This window comes from Ammospiza caudacuta, chromosome Z (assembly GCF_027887145.1).
Source record: "Ammospiza caudacuta isolate bAmmCau1 chromosome Z, bAmmCau1.pri, whole genome shotgun sequence".
In the NCBI taxonomy this organism is placed as follows: Eukaryota; Metazoa; Chordata; class Aves; order Passeriformes; family Passerellidae; genus Ammospiza; species Ammospiza caudacuta.
This window is the reverse complement of record NC_080632.1, coordinates 897467-922602: the sequence shown is the minus strand read 5'-3', so window position 1 is coordinate 922602 and position 25136 is coordinate 897467. Positions and strand designations below refer to the sequence as shown.

Sequence of the window (25136 nt, the reverse complement as noted above, 5' to 3'; positions counted from 1 at the left end):
CATCTCTCCTCACTATTACCTTTACACTGGCTCGTGCCTTGTTCCAGCATCAGGTACTCACACAGCTAAAGCAGCATGAAAATAATGCTGGGAAGAGGCAGCTGATTTAGCTCCCCGATAGGAGCAAGGTCATGAAAGCACCAAGAAACTGATGATGCAAAAGGGAGCTGCACAGCAGAACAAGCAGGAGGAGAAGGCTCTGACCTGCCCCTTCCAGATACGAAGTGGCACAGCTGCATCAAAGCTCGAAGTAGTGGTGGCACCCTGACACAACGTTAGCCTGACAGAATTATCCATGGAATATTAGATTAGCAACTCTTACTCTGTGTTGTCAAAAGGATTATCTTTCTGAAAGTTCACATCCGCAATCTTAAATTAACAAACAGAGAAATTGCAGTAACTGAGAAAGGTGCTATTTATCTACATTTTTTCTACACTTAGCTCTCTCTATATATATTTAAGTAGTCTTAAATTATTAATATATAAAGTTCTACTGACATGGGAAATTACACAGCAGTAAATTTGCCAGAGAACAGTGTTCTCTGACAGACATTTCACACTTAGACTAAATGTATAACACAACTTGTGTCACCGAAACACAACAGTGAAGTTATGCTCTAGAATTTTGCAGAGGAGTTTGGAACATTTCAGATTCACTTACATTCTGACCCAAACCCATAAATATTTACTGGCTGTTGTGCATTTCCCCTGGACAAGCAGCCAACCTGCTTCAGCTGTAGGAGAGAGGGAGGAGATCATTTCCATGTGTTGGAACCATGACTTTTCCGTGTTACACTGACTGTCCCTCAAGCCACGCTGCAAGGCCAGCATGTTCAAAACAACTCCCAGACAAAATTCCCTGGGTACTTTTAGCCCTAAAATTCCATCTACACATTTAGGGAAGCAATATTCAATCTGTACATTTTGTTTCTGCTTTGCTTAGTAAAGTAATAGTACCTATAAATATGATATTCTTACAGAAGTAAGGTCACTGGTAATTTTTGTTTATTTATTTATTTTTACTTTCATTGGAATGCTTTCAGGACTAACATGCTCTGTAATGCCATAATGGGCTGAGGTTAAACAATATTCTTGCACAGAGCTGAAATACTGTTAATAAGGTAATAGAGAGCAAACCTCTCTCTAAAAGCAGAAAACACAGACTGCATTTTATCTATTTCAAACGTGCAGAGAGGAACACATCTCCTACACAGACTGCATGGCTGACCCCAAACAAGGACCTTGGGCATTCTCATCAGGCTTTAGTGGTTAACAAAACTGGGCATTGGCTCTACCACAGACTTTTTCCTCTTAAGGAAAAAAAAATGGTCACGATTGGCCAATGTACAGATGCAATGAGCAAGTGAAGCTAATTTTAGAACATTCATTAACAGTACAGTTTGGACAATAGTGTAATCCCATGAATTTTTATCCAGCCTCAGGCCTTAAGCACTTTCAGCACTTTAATGCTTCAACAGTCACCCTTCTCAGCCTTTGCTCAATCCAAGGAATATAAAAGGCTGGATTTACAAACAAACCCAAGCATTCAGAAGTCTACACTGAGCTGTCTGATTTACCAGCTCAGTCTGGGTTTCCCCATGCTGGAGGTTTTTGGCTTGTTTTACTTCTCAGAGTGTTAAACACTGGAAGAGGTTGCTCATTTAGGGAGGCTGTGGTCTCTTTGTCCTTGGAAAGAATAAAATACTGACTGGGCATGGCAGAAACCAACCTCCTCCAGCTGGTGCTGCTTTGAGACTGGAATACGTAATTTCCAAAGTCCCTTCCAGCTTCAGCATGATTTTGTGGTTACAATATCTTTATCAGCAGAGGTAAATTCACAGCAGCTGACGGTAGAAGCATCAGGGTGTTTGAAGGCAACAGAGGGGCTTGTGTTTGTATGTCAACACATTTCAGACTCCCTGAGTGTCCTTCAGCCTCACAAAGAAAACATTCCTCACTTGTTTGCATGCCTGACTATAAAATCTGTACCTAAGTGAGAGGCAGGGAAAATCAGACCCCAAGAAACTCGAATGAGAATTCACAATCTGCATTGCAAAACACTGCCAGGGACAGTTCCTGTGCTCTCAACATGCACAACTCAACAGAATCAATCTCTTCTTAAAAATAATAAGTCTGTAACACATAAAAAAGTTGCCATTAACATCCACAAAAAAAGCCTGAACAAAGGTAGTGGCTCCTCTCTCCTGTTTTAAGCTGGAAAAGAGGTTCCTGTGCCCATCTACATTAATCAAGACAACAAATGGAAGCCTTACTGAAACCAGAGGAGATGGACACCATGCCAACGTGACCCCACTGTCAGATGTAAAAGGAAAATGGGCTCCATTACTTCATTTGCTTTATTCAGATTTCTGCCCTTGCAAGAATCACAGGCAGTGGATGTTCCACCAGATAAGCTGATACAACCTTCTGTAACACAGACTCCTGACCACTGCCCTCTGACTGTGTGCCTAGAAATAAATCTGAATTTAATTTACTTACAGGGTTTGGCCTTGGGACTAACAAGACAACAGTAATTTGTACAGATTGATTCCCACAGAAAAAAATTCTAAATTTTACTTTTGAAGCAGTGGGTACACAGACAAAACACTGTCAGTCAGTCTTAATGGGAAAACCCCAATAAATAAAAATACATATTTGTATTACATATTGTAATAATCTTTAAAAAAATTCTAAACTTTAATTAGATTTCATAGTACAAGTCAACCTAGGATAATCACAGCATTATAATTTTTTGGCTGTGGGTGCAAAACAACTTGGTTTTTTCCTGAAAGCCATATTCATAACTCTTAAAACACCTCAGAGATTAAAATGAATGCATGTAATGAAGAATCAAGTAATTTAATAGGGTTTGTAAAAACAGTATTGTTAGTGTACTGTAAAAATAATATTGGAAGTTATTAGAGAAAATTCATAGTTTGGCCACATAACTACAGAAACAGCATAAAATGCATTACAAAATGTACAGAAAACCTATTAATTACCAAGTGCAATATGGCCCCATCAAATACCAGATGTTCTGCTGAGGTTATCTGGAAAAGTTTGAGGAAGGGATGCACCTAAATTATATTCCTAACCTTTCCTGAGTATTTTTAATGCTTTTCAGCACAAAGGAGCAAAACCTGTCATAATCCTGCAGTACAGATCTGTAGCTATTTTGTACAAACCCAGTAACTGGCTTCAAGAGATCCAAAAGTAAAATATTATATAAATGGGAGAAAAATAAGCTAAAGTAAACATCACCAAGTAAGAATTGCAACCAATTTCCAGTTCCTGGCAAAAACCCCTGTCCCTTATTTAAAATCCCTTATTTAAAATGGAAATGTTATTCTAGCAGAGTTTTTGGGAACTTAACAACAAATTCCACCTCTGCTGTAACTGATTTTCAACAGAAAGAGTTTCCAAAGCTGCCATCAATAGGCAGAGAGGAGAAAAGTGCTGCTCTTCCCCTTCTCCATCCCCTTGGGACCACAGTCCAGGCAGAATGAGAATCACAATCTCATGGGGGCTTTGCCACTCACGTGCTGCTGATTTTTCTGCAGAAAGCAGCACAGAACTGAGGTCCAACCACAGCCCAAAATCACCAGTTTTCAGGGCACTTTGTGACTCACCCTGCAGGGACAGGGGGCAGGCTCAGGATGCTGACAAGTGCCCGGTGCAGTGCCCAGCCTGATGACGGCAGTGTGAGCCCTGCTGCCTTCAGTGCAGTATTTTTCATGATTTTTGGGCAGCTTTGCAGAGGAATGTCTTACCTTGGCGTATAAAGGTTTGGCTGGTATCTAGCAATATGTCACAGCCCTCCACTATGGTCCTCTCTATGGCCAGGTTCTTCCGGATGTTCTCTGTGTCACTCACCTCGTCGTGCATCACTCTGTTGGGGACAAAAATGCACTTTATCTCCCCAAAACGTGCCTCACACCTGCTGAGTCTCTGAAGACACAGTGCATGCCCTTCACCACCTGCTACAGATCTACCCACCCAGTGCCTCATCACTCCAGTGCAGGTCTGCTGCCTTTTTTCCTCTCCTTTTCAAACCATTCTTGTGATCATTTTGATTTTTCAGCAGTGGAGCCAATTTGGCAGATTAGTGACTGCTCCTGAGCACATCTGACAGATGCCACCGAGCTACAAGCACTTCACAGCTGATAGAAGAGAACCTGATCCTTAGTGCACAAACAGGAAAGTGTTGCCTAGAATTGTGTAGGGCATATTTAAGATTTCCTTTCCATGGCTTTAGGGTCCTCCTCTGTCCCTGTTTCAGGATAGAATTCAATGTATTCTTTCCTTTCCCCTTTCCTTTCCCCTTTCCTGAAATTTCCTGAAATTTCCTGAAATTTCCTTTCCTGAAATTTCCTTTCCTTTCCTGAAATTTCCTTTCCTGAAATTTCCTTTCCTGAAATTTCCTTTCCTTTCTTTTCCCCTTTCCTGAAATTTCCTGAAATTTCCTTTCCTGAAATTTCCTTTCCTTTCTTTTCCCCTTTCCTGAAATTTCCTTTCCTTTCCTGAAATTTCCTTTCCTTTCTTTTCCCCTTTCCTGAAATTTCCTGAAATTTCCTTTCCTGAAATTTCCTTTCCTTTCCTGAAATTTCCTTTCCTTTCCCCTTTCCTGAAATTTCCTTTCCTTTCCTGAAATTTCCTTTCCTTTCCTTTTCCTCAACAACCACAGCTTTGATATTTCAACATTTCCTTTTTCTATTGTTCTTCCTATAGGCATTCTCCCCTTACAGAGAAAAATACAGATTTTATAATTTTTTTTTTTTTTTTTGGTGCTGAAACAAATCCAGGAGTTTATATGCTCTTGCAATTATATTTTCCTAAAGTGAGACTGGACTGCACTTCCTGGAATCTCCCCCTCCCTCAGAACTACCTTAAAGGGATGGAAATGAGTCAGTTAATTTTACATTTATGGTCTCTACTGACTTTATGAGCAGAGAGGATCAGTCAGTCTCAGACTCCACAGACACTTCTGAGTGTTCAGTGGTGAATCAGATGCATCAGCAGTGAACTCTGACTTACGTGATGAAGCCAGTCCAAAGCTGATTTATCTGCTCGTGCAGATCTTTTACAAGTAAATATTCTCCAAGCACATCTTAAGTGAATACTCCAGACACTGAATATTTATATCCTGGAGTTCACTCATGGTCTCTTTGTTCTCAGCAGAAAACTGCTTTTCCCAGACAGGAGAAACACATTTCCCACTGGGCTGATGAGAGGAACATCTGAGAGAGGTCTGGGGGTTCAGGGAAGAGCTTCATTGTGCAGGTTTCCACAGGGAGCAAAAGTTCTCAGAATATATCTTTAGTTCCTGCTTATCTGGCATGATTTAAAGCAAATATGAAATTCACTTTGCACACTAGCACACTAAAATTATAACACAGACAGAGAACTAGGTGCTTTCCAAGACCATAATTATTTAAAATCCTCTTCTCTCTTTAAATTAAGAAAAATAAAATTTCTTTATGTAAAGAGAACTGCTCTGTTCATAACCCAGGAGTAGGTGGTTTCTATAGTGATTTTAATTCTCCCTAATCAAAATACAAGGAGACACTTGGAGATTTAAATTTGCCAAAAAGAAAAAAAAATTAGAACAGACAAAATATTACACTGAGATATTTTTGTTATTTTTCATTATCTTCTGTTTTGGGTTTGATCCTTTTCTTTACAATGCATATATTTTTAAAAGAGCAAAAGCAAGTAAAAATAAAGAAAACTGGTTTTTCTTTTCAAACCTTAAATTCAAAATAATCAGAGATAAGGTAGAAAAATCTTACCTTGAAAGTTCCTCTAGTTTAGATTTAGCAAATTCAAGGCTTTTTCTCTCAACGTGTTCATGTGGTGTGTGAGCCAAAAGTTCATGAAGTGTTATAATATATCTGGGAATCTTGAAACCAATAAGATACAATATCAGTAAATCCATATATACCTTCCCTCAATTTTAATAGATTATGAGCATGTAAATTTCTTTTGACATGGAAAATACCAGGTGACCTGGCCGCATTCAGATAACATTCACATTGCACAAAAGGAGATGGAAGAATGTCCAGTATTTGATTATTAAAGGCTACAGGGTAACAAGGACCCTTCAGAGCTTTTAACCAGAGAAAGAAGGGCCCTTCAGAGCTTTTAACCAAGTGATGGTGCAGCATAACTGGTCTGACACAACAAGATTTATGTAGGAGGAGAGGCAAAATAATGCTCATGTGGAAAGTCACCAGCAATGACATAATAACATTCCTCATCACCCAGGAACAGGACCATTTCCTTCCCTCCCTTGACCTGGCTTCAACTCAACCCAAAGAAACCCCAAATCCGCAAAAACTTTAAAATATAACACTTCAAAAATTAAAAAAGTATTGTTGCAGGTGCTAATGGCTCCTTAGGCTAATACGAATAACTGCCCTCAACATAAGTGTCACTGATGCCCCTTTTATTTTTTTTTCTCTATCTGGCTTTCCAATAAATGCACAAACTGAGAGGGTTCACTATTCCTCTGATGAGCAAAATGTCAGGTTAAATGGAAAAGACATAAATTTCTCATGCCAATGCTTCACAGACATCTTAAAACAGCAGAAAATGTCTACTACAGGCAGATCACAGTAAAAATCAGGAGGGCAAGCAGAGTTTTCAAAACTTCTGCAGTTTATTTTTCATTTTCTAAAGACCAAGTCACTCGAGAGCAAAGCAGGGAGAAAGATACCAATGAATTCCCAGTAAGGTGCCTATGGGTGCTCAAAGTTCCTGACTATCACCTCTCTCTGGGCTTTATAACCAGGGGTCCCAAGTCAACGACCTGCTCCCTGCTAATTTTCTTCAGTGCCATCCTCATCCCACACTCCCCCTCAACATTCCTGAGACTGAGCAAAGATGAGCCAGCATAGCTGGGGAGGAGATCTCCACAGACAGAGTCTTGGTGTAACAAAAAATAAATTACACCAAACTAATTTTCAGGAGAGCATTTCTAGTTAAGCAAGATGAGCCCTCAATCGATTGCAATGTCAGTAACATGAAATGAATCTACCAAACAGTAAAACCAAATATACACAAAAAATACACAGGGAATACCTGAAACATGGGGTAGGTAAGGAAAGTTTCCAGCATTCTGCCCTCACATGCTGGGTTGGCTTCATATTGCTTCAAGAGTTTGTCAAAATCTCTGTTTTGCTTACAGTTTGCCAGCACTTGTAGGCTATATTGATGATTCCGAACAAATTCTTGATAAATGTTCAGCATTGGCAGCAGAATGTCAAATAAGTCAGCTAAAAAAAAAGCAGGAAAATGCCTTTTTTTTTTCCCCAGCTACTCATGTATTGAAATACATTTTTAAAGAAAATGTGTTTTCCAGTGTTTTCTCTGGAAGTGAATTACTATAATCAGTTCTGTTTCCAATACACTGACAATTTAGAAACATTAAACATAGCTCTTTCACCTGCCCAGTGATGGTTGTTCTGATTACCTAATAGTCAGATAGCATCACCAAAAATACAAGTCTAATCAATGATTAGGGCAGAGGAATTCTCATATACAGACCATTACTGCCCGCATGGGATTCCCACTACACCTCATCTTGTGGTTTTAATCCTGTATATGCACATTCCTTTCAAAAGGGACTTTTAAGAAGTCATGTCTTTGGAAAAAAAAAATCCCTACTGATTATTCAAAAATAAATATGAAAGTTATACCCCTACAGAAAATAAAGTATCTTACCTAGAATTAAGGTAGGCCAGTTAGCTATTCTTGCTTTTAAGCCCTGGTGAAATATCTCATGAAGAAACATGATTGTTTCACTGAAAAACAAGTATTTAAACAAACAAAAAGACAATTCTGGTTTTATTTTCTGATTAATAATTCACAGAGAAACATCTCTTCCTCTTTTGCACTTTGCTAGAAAAAAAAACAGAAGACGGTTATTGTTATGGAAATAAGTGCTTCCTTTTATTGCATTGTTTAAAAATACTAGCTCACTGCTTCTAAAAAACTCATAGTATTCAATATAAATATTCTAACATCGTATTCATATTCTAGCAAGGGAAAGGAAACCTGCCTCATGACTAAAGGAATATATTCTGTTTCTCAGAAGTTTGGGGCAGGCTTGGATGCAATCCCAGTCCTGTATCTAATGTTAGATGCCTCCTGGGCTACTTGAACATGCTCATTACAGCAGTACTTGGATGCCTAATGAAAGAACAATTCCTTTTTTGCAGGATATGAAAAGACAAGTGAGAGGGAATGAGATTCCTTAGGCAGGACAACAGAAAATAGAAGCTTTGACATTCTCATCCTCGTGGTCTTATCGGGATCATATGAGGCCACTAAGTCCAGTTTTGTTCTCTTAAGAGAAAAAAAGAAACAGGAAAGGTGACAGAAAATTATGGGAACTGCCCTAAGAAGCACCATCAGTCCTTTTTTGCCTTCAGCAGAGGAAGACACAGAATGCAGGGAGGTAAAGAGGTCATGCTGGTTTCCAACAGCATCATCTGCAGCACCTTTGCCTTTCAGCCCTTCGGAAAATGTCTGGCTCAGTGACACCGCCTGCACCAGATCCAAAACAGGAGCCAGGACTCTGCCTTCAGCTGAACCAGAATGGGAACAAGCATTCAGGGACACCCACCAAAAAAAACCCCAAACAAAAAGCCACAGAAACTTCCCAAACCAACAAAAAAATTCCCAAAAAGGTCCCCTCTACCTGTTGAGGAAAATGCTGCTGACATCGTCGTGGCTGATGGGCGGCTTCTTGGAGCTCGCTGCCATCCTCAGGGGCCGCAGGAAGCAGTTCACCAGGACATAAAGCTGGTGCACGTACTCAGACTCAGCCTCCACCATGTTGAAAACTATCTGGTTCCTCTTCCTCATGCTCTCTGCATGAGGAGAACAAATATAGTCTTGGACAATGGTTTTCCATTTTCTTCTGCACAGCCAGCCCCGCATAAAGCTCTGAACCTAAAAATGGATCACGCAGGAAAAGAAAGTTAAAAAAACATATTACGTGACTTATCATAAGCTCTTCACTGTAGAAACAACTCTCAAAATTAAAAGTCTTTGTGCAGAAATAAAAATGTTCCTTTATTGATATATAATTGTTCTGTAATTAAATATATTTTACTGTTTGTAAAATATATTTTACTGTAATTAAATATATTTCTGTTTGTTAAGGGTCATAATTGTTGCCAGGAAACAGACTGTAAAACATGGCATACACAGAAGGGAATCTTTCACTGCAAGCTGGAGTGTTGTCCCCTTCCCATCAGCAGCAGTGCAGTTCCTTCTTCCTCCCCCTAGAACATTTCTCTTATACCCCAAAGGTGTCCTGCAATACCTCCAGGTAACACAGTCCAGCACAGACTCAATATCATTATTGGCAGAATTCTTTATTTTTTAAGGTCACTTTGCTTTCCATTTTGAATGGATAACAATTGGTATGGGTATTTAAAGCTAGGTATCAATACATTGCTTGGTATCAGACACCAAGGCAACAAACGTGGTATTCAAAAAGACAGATGTTTGGCATTCTTAAAAAGCACCTCTATGTCATGGAAAAATCTAACTAAGCATAATATCTTTTGAAGTTACAAGTGGATTAAAGATTACAGAAGAGGTCTACATCTGGTCACAGGAAATTTCATTATGTCTGTGCCCTGATCTTGATTCATCTTGAATGAGAAGTGCAAAATTTCGCTGGTATCAGTTTACTCTGAAAAAATAACTTAAAATAAAAAGGGCCCAGCTGTCAAAATGACCAAGACACAGAATACACTGAATTACATACAGATTCAAAGCTCTCTTGCTACTAAAAGGGGCATTCCCAGCTTCTGCAACAATGGTTAATCTACACGAAAAGGAAAACTCACACTACGTTACCAGCTCAGGGCTGACCCTGGCTCAGACTGCACACCCCAAAAAAAGACAGAAACCAGACATGTCCCATAAAGGATTTCATGCAAATACATCACAAGATAAAGTGTGGCACAAAAATACATGTAATTGAAGAGATTTAAGTAGGGGCAGGGCAAAGAAAAACTTGCTATTCGACTGTACTTAAAAAAAAAAAAAAAAAAGCCAAACAAACAAACAACAACAACAAAAATAAAACCTAGACCAAAACACAGAAGGACACCCCTCACCCCACCCTCCTCCCTTTAAGCACAAAAGACTTCATGTTTACCTTCTTAATTTTTTTAATATCTGGATCTTCATCTTCCTGGTTGCCTTGATAAGGTCGCATTTTTTCCTTTGTTTTATTCAGTGCTACAATCTGACAAAACCAAACACTCATTAAGTGCTTCCTCAAGTTAAGGAAACCCTTGGTTGGAGAACTACCAGAACAACAATTTCCCTTCCCCCAGCCTGTGGAACGGGCACAGAATGACCATCACACATTTGGGGACAGGGACTGGGCACTTCAGGCCAGTACAGATCCCGGTCCAGCTGGAAGGGGGACCCAGAACCAGCAGGTTCTGCCCCCAAAACTAACTGTGCCTTTTGGGCTTTATCAGCCTGGGACTGCCACAAGGTCTTTAACAACATCCAGGGAATCAGAGCAGTCCTGCACAGCCCTTAACACCATCACAGCCAAACTCAAACCTGAAGGCAGGGAGGAAACAGTGAAATCAGTGGCACCCACTCTGCAAAGCTGTGTGTCATCTTAGGGGGATGAAAGCATGACAGGATGTCAGGAAAAGTAACCCAATCAGCCCAACAGACCTCAATATTTCAAAGAAAATCATTATTCTACGGAGTCACTAGGGGACTGTTATATATTGGCCTCACTGGGTTCTGTCATTTTCACAGAATACTACAGAAATTCTGAACATCACTGATGCCTTAAGTGTGAGCTTTCATATTTTCCAGATTCTGCACTACATTAGGATATAACTGAACTCTGTATAAAGTGTTGTCAGCTGTTCTCCTCACAGCCCAGTCACACAGAACAATCCTTTTCCAGAACCAAGGACACCACTGCAGCTGCAGCCCCAAAAAGTGCAAACAGCAGGGAATGGAGGGGAGCAACCTGGGAGGGTGGGACTGCACAACCTGGAGCTGGAATTGGACAATGAGCCCCCACATGGAAACAGACCAAAACTTATTAAAAGTGTGAGAATTCACGACTAGGGGTTCATCTTGGGTGCACCTCTGTAGCCACAGCTCTCTTCATAGAGGGCAGGCAGGCACAACTTCCCAAGGATATTTCCTGGAAACTGCAGCAAGGAACCTCAGAGAAAGAGAAAACAATTCTTATCTCTATTCTCTGCTCCTGATGCTTTTGCACATGTGGAATATGTTAGGAAGATTGAAGAGAGTTCTCAATTGGATTCTGGTGATGGTTGTTTATATTAATTGGCCTATGGGGTCAAAGCTGGGTCCTCACTGTCTCACACAGTAATGGGTATTCCTGTAATATTTTTTAGCATTCTTTTAGTATTATTTAGAGTAGTATGTCTTAAATATAGTATAATACAATATAATTAATAGAATATAATATAATTTTAATAAAGCAATTGTTCAGCATTCTGAATCAATGGAGTGAGATGCCAATCATTCCCTGTATCAAGGGCTCCTGATTCTGCTATACACCTTGGGTGGAGCCATGGTCAGGATCTTGTACTTCCCAAGGTGTGTCCTTTGAAGGACTTTCAATAAACCACCACTTTGTTCCTTTAACTCTGTCTAGCTCTGCTCTAGGAGCCTCCCCAGGCATCCCCACAGCCCTGCACCCAGCAGAAGGCTCCAGTCAGTGAGAGCCTGGTGGCTCTGCCACTCACCTCTGACTTGAGCCTCTCGATCTCCGTGTCCTGGTCCTCCAGCTGGTGCCGGAGCTGGTTGGCCGCCACCTTCTCGGTCTCCACGATCTGCACCAGGTGGATGTACTTCTGCATCAGCACCTCCCGCTCGATCAGGATGTCCGAGTAGCTGCCAGGGAAAGAACAGGTCACTGAAAACAGCCACATGATGGGTTTCAGTGGTTCTAGTTTAAGAAGGCTTCTGCTCCTGAAGCAATTGTGAAAACAGAGACTGGTTCAGGTGAAAACATGTTTTAAATATGTGCCTAAAGAACTGTTCATAACTACTGTATTTGTGGGGTGCCCCAATGAAGGAAGGAAAGATGAATCTGACTCCACATTCCCAAAAGGTTAATTTATTATTTTACGATGGTATAATATATTAAACAATACTACACTAAACTATGTTAAAGAATACAGAAAGGATGCAGACAGAATTCTAAAAAGGTAATAATGAAAACTCATTACTCTCTCTAGAGTCCCAACACAGCTTGGCCCTGACTGGCCAAAGAGTGAAAACAACTCACAGCAGGATCCAATGGAACAATCACCTGTGGGTAAACAATCTCCAAACACATTCTACATGTGAGCACAACTCAGGAGAAGCAAATGAGATAAGAATTGTTTTCCTTTTCTCTGAGGCTTCTCAGCTTCCCAGGAGAAAAATCCTGGGCAAAGGGATTTTTCAGAGAATGTGAATGCCACACATAATAATAATTATTATTCTTGGCGTGATAGCCAACTGTGCAAAACATTACTATTGTTAGATATTTATTATTTTTATATGTTTACTGTTGTTAGATATTTACAACTGTTAGATATCTAACTACTAGTTAGATAATATCTACCAATAGTAAATATCTAACTATATAGTTAGATATTTACTATTGGTAGATATTTACTATTGTTAGATATTTACTGTTGTTAGATATTTACCTATTATTAAATACCTATTATTAGTAGGTACTTAGAATAGAGACTTAACAAGGAAGAGGCTTTATCAAGCATCTAAAAGGGGGGAATGATGCCTTAGGATTTAGCTTTCATATTTTCCAGATTCTGTACCACATCAATATATAACTCTGAACTTGATATAAGTTTACTTAGACAAAATAATCGTTTTCCAGCCTAATATATTTTTAATAAACACCTACTTTATGTCTTTATTCTGCCTAGTCTCTGTTCTAGAGGTCTTCAGGCATGACAATCCCCTCATGGGACATGGACAGATAACATAGCCCCAGTGGCAATAAGACTGCAGAACCATGCTTGTTTAGCTTCAGTTATAATGTGCAGCTTGATCATAAACCACCCAGATCCTAATCACCAAATCATCCAAACTGAGACAGTTTAACATCCTTTTTTAGACTGCAGCAACAGTACCCAGTTTCACAATATTCAGCTACTGAGAGCAAGATAACTGCACTTTTTATGAGCTTCTAATTCTCATGCTTGGCCGAAGAACTCAGTAAATTCAATTTGTTTTATGTATTTTAAGGTCCTGATTTTTTCCCATCTTTCGGGAGAACTTGGGGGAGCATGTAGCACTTCATCAGAACTATTTCTCTCCATCTGCCAGATCAATTTATGGAAGAATTCCCATCAAAACTGTCATTTTAATGCGCTAACACATGTTTTATATTTTAGGCCTTTTTAAAATTACTGAAATAAATGCCTTTAATCCAATCAGTATCAAGAACCACAGTGTCAGTCTTTCCTTTAGCTCTTGGGCAGCTTTTCCCTGCAAAGGGACAATATCCCTAGTGCAATCAGATGCCACAATCAAAGCCCCATGTCAGAAATGCTTCCCAGCTTCAGGCAGAGGAGAAAACAGATTTTCCCTACACAGCATCTTCACCAGACTGACCCTGAAGCAGCAAAATCCAGACACTTTGCTGCCTCTTACCCTGAGTTTTAGGAAGGTTGTTCCTCTGAGAATTATGGAAATTTACAAGATAAAGACCAAACAAAACACAGCAGAATTCAGGCCCTAAATCATTGACAAGGGATCCATCGCTGTTTGATACCACATCTTTTTCTATCGCTGAGTTTGAACACAGCATTTAACAGCAGGAACTTTCTGACTGCAAATCTCTTCCCTTTAAATATCTTCCTGCTTGTTACAGCGCTCATAAAACAATGAATATTTGCTATTAAATACCATGAGGTTCCTAAAATTGCAGTAATGTGCATCCTCTACAATGTGGTTTTTCTGTAAATATTTACTTGTATTTCAATCAGTGTTAGTGCATCTCCACACTGGAGGGGGCCAATATTAACCACAGTTCTTGCATTCAACACCTAACCTGGAAAACAAGCTTGGATTTAAAATAATTAGAATAAGTTCCCACAGCTATCATAAAGTAAAAGGTTTTTTTCCTTGTACAGACTATAAAAAGAATAAGAAGGGAATTTAATTCTATTACATTTGCTGTTATATTTTGACTGCTGCAGAAGTAAACAATACACTGGAAAAAGGAAGGTCAGGACACCTCTTCCAAGAAGTAAAAACCACACATAAATAAACCTATCATGAAGCAATGCACTTATCATTCAGCTGTACAAGAAACATCAGTAAAGAATGAGATTAGTTCTTCAATTTTGTTTGTTTGTTTGTTTGTTTTGCAAGAATTCTGGGGTTTTTCTTCAGAAACCAGAGTACTTCACCTCTTTTCACCCTAAAAAGGCATTTGTAGATTCTAAAAATTGTCTGAATCAAAAGCACTAATCGTGTCTGAGTTAGCACTAACAGTTTTACAATATTAAGGTAAAAATATATGTAACATATGTAATAAAATGCTTTGATTTAAATTTAATATAAATAGTCTTTCCCAGCTAAAACCAAATCCAAACAGGTAAAACACTCTCTTTTTCTATTTATAATTTTCAAAATGTTCTAGAACTTTTGCGACCAATTGTTTTCAATAGAGAATTTGAGGGGTTTCACTTTGGTTTTATTTAAACTGAGGAAATTAGTAGGACACAGACTCACAAGGATGAACTGCTGATGTAGGATCCAATATATTGTTACATACAGTGCTTCTCTTTCACTTTTTTATTTCTTCCTTTAGGGGAAGAAATTATGTGTATTTCTTGGATTCTTTAAATGCATTAAACTGGACAGCTTTGCTTTACTGGGGAACAAGAAACTTTGCTCTGGAAGACTGAGGATTTTGTTCTTTTGAGATGCTCTTAGAGCAATTCAGTGGAGGGGCTTTTTGCTGTCTAAAATGTCAGACTCAGCCTGGAAACCAAACAACATCTCCTTCACTCCCATAATTAGCACTACGAAGAAGAGTTAATTTGAAAAGACTCTGTACACCTACACTAACTTGTAATAGGCTAAATCCATTTTCCTTCTCCAAACTACTGCTGGGAAAGGAAAAATCAGAGGCTTTTGGAATAAACCTCACATTCTTCCAACAGCGCTTTCCATCCATCTCTCTCCATGCTTGAGTAGAGATCACCATGTCCAAATGTGTTAATCTGAACATCCAGAGTAATCCCAGGAGCATTACAAGAGGGCAGGGCATCAATACTGGCATGAACACACATGTATAAAAAATCCTTGTAGGAGAAAATTGTACCAAAACATTCAGATGTCAAAGCAATACAGAAAAACATATAAAACAACCTCTAAGCAACCAGTCTAGGTCTGTTTTTTTGTCTAGGGTATCGTTTTATAGAAACAAACAACTACTGCAAACCACAGCTTATATGACTTTTTATTAATATTTTTCTGAGGGAAGCAATTCTGTAATGTCTAAAACATCCTGAAAGCTGAGGCTGAACCTGTCTACTACCATGACCTGTAGGAACGGGACTCAAACCAGGTATTTCAAGAACCCCTGACTGACCATCACCCACCACATGGAGAGAGGAAGAAATTAATAAAACAAGGAAAAAACATGCTTGCACCGTTTAGTCTGACATACGAAGAAAACCTAGGAAAACTTGAGAAATTTTAGCCTCTAGCAGCAAGCCAGGATACAAGTTCCAGTAGTGCTACCAGCAAATACTTTTGAGTTTTGTCCCAGAATGAGACCAGAGTTATGGTTCATTGGAGCAGTCCATGCTAATTGTCCTAAAGCTGCTCAGGGTGCTGGGAGAAGCAAGCACTTGGTCTGGCCACATCAAACCACCCTCTTGAGAAGCAAAATGCACAGCCTAACTCACTCCTTATGAAAACCGGGCTCTGGCTGTCTGCAAGGCAGAAGAAATTGCCTGCATTGTCCCCACACCCACCTTGAGCTGCTGCAGGACTCCTCAACAGAGGAGAAAGAGCCTCCAGACAGGTTTTAAAGCCTGAATGGCACAGTCACAGCCACAGCGGGGATGGGAACAGTAAAAGCTGCACTAGAACATAACCAATCCACCCCTGTGGCTCCAAGCAAGGTGCCTTGGGGTGTGATCCAGGGTTCTGAGGGATCCCTGTGCCAGACAGAGCCATAGGGCATTTTGATGACTTCACACCCCAAATGGTTTTTACTACACGATCCTTTTAACTGAGCGGGGGAAATGCCAGCTGGGAGACAGAGCCTTTGGAAAAGTGGGCCCAACAACCAAAGCACCCAAACCATGTCCATGGGGAATGGCTCACTCAGGAGCAAGGCGTGAGGGGAGAGAAGGCCACCCTGTTCTGTGGGATGGAGACTGTGCTGGAAACAGCCCTCACCAGCCAGTGTGTCACCCACCAGACTCACACCTCACACCAAAAACAGCTGCTCCCATTGTCCTGGCACTCCAGCCAGGAAAATCTGACCATTTAGGAATGGTCAGATCTGAACTCTTTAGGAAATCATCCACAAACAAGCTGGAGGAGAATGGCACCCTACCCCATTGTGCAAAACAGACAGGACTCAGAGCATGAGCAGCCATGAACTACAGAATTGTGGCATGGGTTGGGTTGAAGGGACATTAAAGATCAGCCAGTGCCACCCCTGCCATGGCAGGGACACCCTCCACTGTCCCAGTGTTCAGCCTGGCCTTGGGCACTGCCAGGGATGCAGGGGCAGCCCCAGATGTTCTGGGCACCCTGTGCCAGGGCCTGCCCACCCTCCCAGGGAACAATTCCTTCCCAATATCAATTTTAAGTCCTTTTTTTTAGTTTAAAACCATTCCTCTTCATCTTGTTATCTGCCCATGTAAAACATCATTCTCCCTCTTTTGCAGGAGCCCCCTTTCAGAGGGAAGCTCATGAAAAGCTGCCATGAGGTGTGCCCAGAGTGTGTGGAAAGCCTCTCCTCATCTCCCCCCAGGCTGAGAGCAGCCACCAACCACAGGGGTGTGAAACTTCTTATGGGCTAGAGGGGACAACATTTTGGGGTTATACAAGGCCTGTTATGGAAGTGCAGGAACAAAAGGCAGGGAAAGGGAGGCATGGAATAAGTTTGAGGAGCAGCAAGCTTTGGAAAACACAGAGATAAGGGGATAAAAGGGGATAAAGGCTCTCAGGTAAGCATAGTGATCAACACACTTGTCTGGCCAAGACCTGCACATCCCCACCACTACCTATCCTGCCTTCTCACCAAACCCACCTCTCTCTCCTCTCCTTGGTAAGGGGGACTGCATGTGTGCATCCCTACAGCTCTCAGTGCCACTTTCTGGAGCTGGCACCACAAGCCCACAGGTCCCTGCAGTGCCAGGGGCACAGAGGAGAGCTGGAGGTGTGAGCCTGGCCCAGGTGTGTGACCACCAGCCATGGCCGAGCCAGGAGAGCTGAGCACTGGGGACACACCGAGGCTGGCCTGCACCAGCAGGGATTGGTGATTAGGCTGCTGGAAACAGTTTAAACTAAACTAAACCCAACTAATTACTAAACAAATGGTTTAGTAACTAATTACAAACTCCAGGGCGCTCTCCTTGACACAAAAGCAAAGCAAACAAAAGCAGCTTCTGGGAACAACACAGGCCTGGGTGGCTGGCTGAGGCATGGCTCTGCAGGCCCCGGTGTGCCCGGCTGGAGACCAGAGCAGCATGAGCACTTGCAGGGCAATGCCTCTGGAATTTCAGATTTTATATTTTTCAAATACTGTGCTGCATTAAGGTATAACTCTGAACTACATATATAGTGTTAGCTACTGTCTTCACATTTTGGTCAGACAACACAATCCCTCTGGGCCTGAAACTCAAGGGCACCCTACAGCCTCAGGCCCTGAAAGTATAAACAGTATAAAAAGTATAAACAAAAGTGAATTGGGAGGGAGCAAACTGGGGGTAAATGACTTCATTAGCTGAACCTGGAATTGGTGGATTAACCCCTGATATGCAAATGGACCAAACTTAATTGTGTGAAAAATAATTGTGTGAAAAACTCGTGACCATTATCCATCTAGGGTGCAGCCTCTGGGAGGCCTCTGACTGTCCAAAATGTACCTATTGAAGGCCTTTAATAAATACCCACCTCATTCTTTTAATGTTATCCAGCCTCTGTTCTAGGCAGCCACTCCAAGGCATCATCACAGGGATGGAGGTCCAGGAGCAGCCCCTGGACAGCTTGCACAGCTCAATGATTTTTGGGGGGCTCACACTGGGTGTCTGCACTGGATGCACCTCTCTGCCTCACTCCCAGCCCACCAGAAACCACAAAATCCTGGTTATTAAAGCACCAGGCCTCAGCTAATACAGTTTTACTGACAGCAAGGCATCAGCACAGCGCAGCTCTGAGATGCCACAGTGAGCTTACAACCACCTGCAAAATACTGTGTAAAATACACAGCAGAAGTGTGCCTGCAAATCTGAGAGAAAGCTTTGCTGCTTCTGTTTGTTTTTAATTTTAAATTGCCAGTTAGAGGGCAGTAGTTCCTCATACACCTTAAACAATGACCCACGTGAAAGAATTATTCCCATTTTCCTCCCTAATCTTTTCCAACATCACCTGTGCAGTGAGCAGACCTGGAGGAATGAGATTGATTACAACTAAGCTGGCAATAAATTTAAAAAGCATATTTCCTTTTCAAATCAGTTTCCCAATTAAATTCACACTTGTGCCTGCATGAAAGGAGGTGTTTTATTCCCACACGTGGGAATTTAAGACTTTGGAATAAGCTAAAGCAGAGAAGTCCAATAAATTTTATTAATCCTGCATTCATATGAAAAAAAAAGCATAAGAGTTTTTGAGCTAAATGCAAAAAAGCCCTAAAACGCAGAAGATTTTCTAAGAGAGAGTGATAAGTGCACCTCAGTGTATTGAGGGTGAAAGAGATTTTTTCATAAGAGAACAAGTTCTGGAAGACAGCCAAAAACAGGACTTCCTGATGCAGTCACTGACAGAGGAAGTAGGACTTGCCAGGAACAAATCCTCTTGCCCAAAATTGTAGCTCTGAAGGAGCAAACCATGCTCTGCCACCCTGGATATTAAAGAGAAACCAAAATATTGAAAAGCCAAATAAAATGGAAGGGGGAAAAATGTAAGTACAGGATATGGAACTGATAATGAGGTTCCAGTAAAATATACTGGATTATATATCCCAATTCCTGCTCAAAAGCCAAACAATCCCCCATGTGAGGAGAGGGCTCTGTGGACAGGAACAATGGACAACATCACAGTAGAAAAGATCCTTTCATTAGGTACTGGCACCCAAATAAAATTCTTATTTACCCAGAGTGGTCCATGGGGTGCAGTGAGATTGCAGCATCCTTTTTTCAACAATCTGTTTGTAACTGACAAAGTAAATTAGACGTGGAAAAAATGTTGATGGCTACAAATATGTGTTGGGGAAAAAAAAATAACAAAAAGCAGTACAAAATTAGATTTTCTATATGTCAATCTAAGAAAACAAAAAGCCTCAACTACCTCAATTGCATTGTCTCACCTAACACAGGGATTACCACAGCTTCTCATGAGGATATTATGACCCTCTGGAAAGCAATTTAATACCTCCCTTTCTCAAATGCCAGCATATTCACACAGAACAAGATGTTCCCAGGTCTCTTTTCAATATAAGAGTAGTGGCAGTCTTCTCAATTCCTCCAACAATTTGTAACTAAGACACCTAGACAGTACAAAAAAGCATCTTAAAAGTGCTACATAAAATGCCATTCATCAATTCCTAAAAAAACCCTTAGGTTAGGCTCCAATCAACAGTGGCACTTCAGAAGTTGCCAAAACTTCTCCCATTTGTCAAAAATACAGATAAACTTCAGGGAAAAGACCTAGATCATGATGAAGGCAAAATTCAATCCCTAAAGACAATCTGTGCTCTTTTGTTCAATTAAGTTGGCAAGAAAAGTCTTACACAATACTCAAAAACTATTATTTTTGCCTCTTTTTATCTATCTTCAGCAAAAGACCCAATGGTTTAGTAACTAATTAGAAACTCCAGGCTGTTCTGCTCGACACAATGCAAAGCAAACAAAAGCAGCTTCCAGTGAAGGAGAAAATCATCAGAGCAAGGAGGTAACCCACAATAGGGAATGACACTCCATGCTTACCAACTAAATTCTACAATTTTTTTGGTCGCTTGTTGGAATTTTGTCCAAGAAAACACAAGAAAGCCATGTCTGTATCCCTGGGAAACTTCCCCAAGAAATTTTAGATACCTGTGCAGAAAGGGTGATGAAGAAAATCCCCCAAATGGCAAAGGACCTTGAGACTGTCCCTCATGGAGATGCCCATAGTTCAATATCATCAGGAGGTAGGCCCAAATAAGGTGGAAACAGGCAAATAGCAAAAGGGGTGGAGTTAAAAATACTGATCTTAGTTACTCAGCTGTCCTGTAAAACCTGCAATGACAACTCCCTGGTGGAGTCAAAAGTCAGCCACCCTGACCCTCAATGTCACAACCAACTTCTCTGCAAGTTTTCACTATTTTCACCTGTGCATTGCTTACCATTGCCTTCATTTCATGTCAGTTTCTACCTTGAAAATTCATGTGTGACACACTTACAAACTGAACTACAAGGACAAAAATTTTACCTCATGTTATGAAGAAGCTCTTCTTGCTCACGTGCCTTTTACACCAGGCAATGGACAAGAATCACTGAGGCTGGAAAATCCCTCCCAGCCCATGGAGTCCCAGCTGTGCCCAGTCCCCACCTTGTCCCCAGCCCAGAGCTCCGAGTGCCACCTCCAGGTGCCACCTGCAGGGCTGGGCACTCCAAACCCCCCTGGGCAGTGCCAAGGCAGCTCCTGAGCCCCCTTTCCATGGGGAAATTCCTGCGGTGCCCACCCTGAGCTGCCCTGGCCCAGCCTGAGGCCGTTCCCTCTGCTCCTGTCCCTGTTCCCTGGAAGCACAACCCAAATCTCCCCTGTGTGTCCCCCCTGGCAGGGAAAGGTTGTGGCAAAACCAAACTGGTGCTGCAGAGAGGGAAGCCCAGGATGCTGCAGTCCCTGAATGTCCACGAGCACGAGGCAAAAAGCCCTGTTCCCTTCCTCACTCACTGTCAGCTGGATACCTTGACTTAGCTGTTATATTTTTAAAATCCTGTGCTGCTTTAGGGTATAACTCTAAGCTCCATCTAGAGTGTTAGTTCCTGTCTTCACATTTGGTCACACAGTGCCATTCCTCTGGGCCTGAAACTCAAGGACACCCTACAGCCTCAGGCCCCGAAAGTATAAACAAAAGTGAATTGAGGGGGAGCAAACTGGGGCTAAAGGACTTCATTACCTGAAGCTGTAATTGGAGGATTAACCCCTGAAATGCAAATGGTCCAAACTTTAAATTGTGTGAAAAACTCACAACCATTATCCATCTAGGGTGCAGCCTCTGGGAGGCCTCTGACTGCCCAAGATGTACCTATTGAAGGCCTTTAAAAAATACCCACTTTATTCTTTTAATGTTATCCAGCTCCTGTTCTAGGCAGCCACTCCAGGACACTGCACAGCAAAAGCTGTCCCAGACCAGGACAAGCCCTGCAGCAGCACGGGGCTGTGGCGTCACACAGGGGACACTGGCCCAGCCCTGAGCCCCAGGGACCCGAGGGCACGGGATGATTTGTCACCCAGAGCTGCTCTCCACTGCCCACCCACAGGGCTGGCCTGGGAGAGGACAGAGCCCCACTCAGTGGCACCAGCAATACCCTAAGTTTGAGCTTTCATATTTTCCAGATTCTGTACTGCATTGGTAAATGACTCTGAACTCCATATTAAGTATCAGCAGTTCTCCTCACAGCCCAGTCACACAGAACAATCCTTTTCCAGAACCAAGGACACCACTGCAGCTCCAGCCCCAAAAAGTGCAAACAGCAGGGAATGGAGGGGAGCAAACGGGAGGGTGGGACTGCATTACCTGGTGCCAGAATTGGGCAATTAACCCCAATATGGAAATGGACCAAAACTCATCAAAGTGTGAAAACTCGTGACTCAGAGTCCATCTTGGGTCCATCTTAGGTGGAGCCTTGGCCACAGTTTCATGCTGCCCATCCTTTGAGGCCTTTTAATAAATCCCTACTTTATTCCTTTAACACTGTCTAGCCTCTGCTCCAGGCATCACCAGAGGAGGACACAGCTCCCAGAGCAGGCTGCCCAGGCAGCACAAGGCCTGCAGCCCCAGGGCCTCACTTCACAAGCTCTAAATTAAAAACTACGAGCTGCTCATGTTCAATTTTAGTTCTGAAGCAGAATCACTTGTGTTTACATGGCTCGTGTGCTAAGCAATTCGGGAGCTGCCTGGCTCCTTGTGCGTTACCATGGCACTGCAGATTAGCTGAGGTGAGTGTGGATGGGAGGAGGCTGCAGAAAGTGCATTTCAGCAGCAGCTTTGCCTCCTGTTATAAATTACAAATACCGTTATTGCCTTTCACATTTATGTATTAGCTTTTGTTTTGCAAGTTATTATTCATCACAGAGATCCTGATATAGTGAAATTTGTGATTCCTTTTAGCTGCTTTTTGGTATAGTATAATCAGTCCGTTTAGATATGCACCATATAGCTTATAGAAATACTTGGTAAATATTGAAGTAAAAATTGAAAATATAAATATAAATAGAATTATAAAATATAAATATAAGTATAATATAAATTGTAAATATAGGTATTGAAATATTTGATAAATATATCTTAGGCCATAGCATAATATTAAAATAGAAATTATCTGATGTTAAAATGCCTTTATGTAACTAACTCAGAGAATGGATAAGATAATTATGTGGTTCCTTGCATTTGTGGACTGAGTGGTAAAATAAGAGTGACAAAAACTAGAACCCAATTTACTGGCTCCTCGTTACCAGGGAGTGTAAAAACAACAGGATGGAACCACAAGAAGAAATAAAATATATTGCTTTAATTTAGAAGATGGCATGAAGACAAGCCAAAGGTTAAAACCAAGCAAAAGAACATCTAAACCCAAAGGAATGTTTGAATATATACATACTCAACTCAAACTCTTATGCATATACCTGCACCCCCTGCAATGTAACAGTATATAGAGAACATGGTTTAGGTTAATGGTGTGCTTTTAGCAAATAGCCAAGCACCCCAGCACTGGATTTTATCCCTTTTATCCCTTACTAAACTTCTAAAAACTTTGAAGATTGAGCATCATTTCTCACACCTCCTGCATTCCTTAGGCCTTTACTGAGATGACTTTAATTTAGATTACATCTAAACCATGGCCACTTGCCACCTGGCCTCTCCTCAGGCACAGACTACTGCATGGCTCAAGGTCCGTTTTCACAAAACTGTGGTTCCAGTCATTCAGAATTTCGGTTTCAAAGTCAAAAATTTATTTGTCACGCTTCATCATCTTAATGGCTTGACATCCTCTTTCTTATACTTATTTTTCTGTAAGAGTTTTTAAGGAAAAACTCATTTATTCATCTGTCATATCATTAATTTCCTCATTCACATGACACGCTTGTCTCTAACAGAAGACTAATCCTAAAGCTTCTTTCTAATAAAATAATATATTCTTCCTGAACTAATTTCAACTGCAGCACAATTGCTTATGAAAGATAAAAGGCAGTGAAATAAGCATTGAATGTTAAAGGTGTTTTTTTCCTATAAGGCACTCATGAATTGGAAACAACACCCAGATAATACATGTAATAATTTCTTTCTGTTTGGAAGATGGGTTTAGGTTCTCAAAGTATTATCCATTTATCTGTAATAAAATGGATCAGCGGGTCACAAATCGAGTTCCATACCTTGCTTGGTGAATAGCTTCTACCCACTCATCTCCATCAACCTCATCCTCACAACGCAGCTCCAGTGGCTTCTGCCCCTCATGGCCAAAGAGAACAGTAAAATAATGCTGCAAATTAGAACAAAGGAAAAAAGGGTTCAGAAACTCTTAAATTAAAAAGATATGTAAAATTGAAAAAATAAACAAAAACCAACCAAACAAAAAAAAAATAGAAAACACAAAAAACATCCCACCCAGCAAATAAAAACCACCAGAAGACTTTCTATACTCAGCCCAGTGTGTTGCCAGCCCAAAGATGTGTTTTAAGTTTTAGTCTTGAAACATGGATTGAAGTTAAAACTACCCTGAAAATATTCCCCTGTGTATCAAGGTAATAGCTTTCATGTACTTATTGCTAAGTTATTGTTCTTAAACTTCCACATCCAAGACAACAAAATACAATTCCCTAAAGAGCTCCTACAGCCAAGTACAATAACAGAACTACAGTGGGGTGTCTGCAGTTCTCCCTCACATTTTTTAACCTCAGACTTCCCTCAGCCAGCTTGGGGATCCAAGCCCGGAGCCACCACCACCTCCTCCCAAAAATGCAGATTGTGCACTGGCTCCAGATTATTCCCCACCTTCCCAGAAGAACGGGGACCCTTGTCATCCATAATACTCCCAAAACATGTTTTCCCCTCTCTCAAGAAGTCTCATCCATAACTATATGGCAACTACCTTTTTTTTTTTTTCCCACAAGAACAGGCAATTCACCCAAAATGTGGCATTTCTTGCATGAAGGCCATTGCCCTGGTGTGTTCAACAGAACTTTCAGGGAGGTTTTTGCCACTGTCAGAATGCAGCATGAGCAGATTCAGCTGGTGGGGAGGGGAGAGCCACCTTAACTCCCACATGACAGGGATGGATATTTACAACCTTATTTTGCACAGCTTGTGTACCAACTTACAGCCAGGCAGCAAACAGGCTTCTTCCAGCTCAGATGAAAACAGGTCAGAAAATATTCTACCTAAAGACACCTTCAATTTCCACAAGTGCCCTAAACACACCCTTTAGCAATCCAGGTGTTTCACAGGCAGGAGGACGAGTGAGGGTCATAAAAACATCCGGGTGTGGGTCTGAGGGCATTCAGGAGCAATTCTCGCTGAACTTGTCTGGATCCCTCCACTGTCCTCACTGCCCAGAACTCCCCCAGCCCTCGTCCACCTCCACATCTGTGCACAAGGAACAGAAATTCCTGTCTGGGCTCCAACAGCCAAACTC

General features: G+C 41.3%; 1 protein-coding gene across 1 annotated transcript in view; it reads right to left on the bottom strand.

Annotated features, from left to right (window-relative positions):
- The window catches only part of RASGRF2 (Ras protein specific guanine nucleotide releasing factor 2), a 121624-nt gene that overhangs the window by 60277 nt on the left and 36211 nt on the right, over positions 1-25136 (bottom strand). Inside the window, exons 2-9 of the mRNA XM_058823889.1 lie at positions 23878-23984; positions 11775-11922; positions 10178-10267; positions 8702-8955; positions 7723-7802; positions 7081-7274; positions 5790-5899; positions 3771-3889 (exon numbers count right to left, since the gene is read on the bottom strand). Of these exons, the coding sequence (XP_058679872.1) occupies positions 3771-3889; positions 5790-5899; positions 7081-7274; positions 7723-7802; positions 8702-8955; positions 10178-10267; positions 11775-11922; positions 23878-23984 (1102 nt within the window). The remainder of the gene's footprint in view (positions 1-3770; positions 3890-5789; positions 5900-7080; positions 7275-7722; positions 7803-8701; positions 8956-10177; positions 10268-11774; positions 11923-23877; positions 23985-25136) is intronic.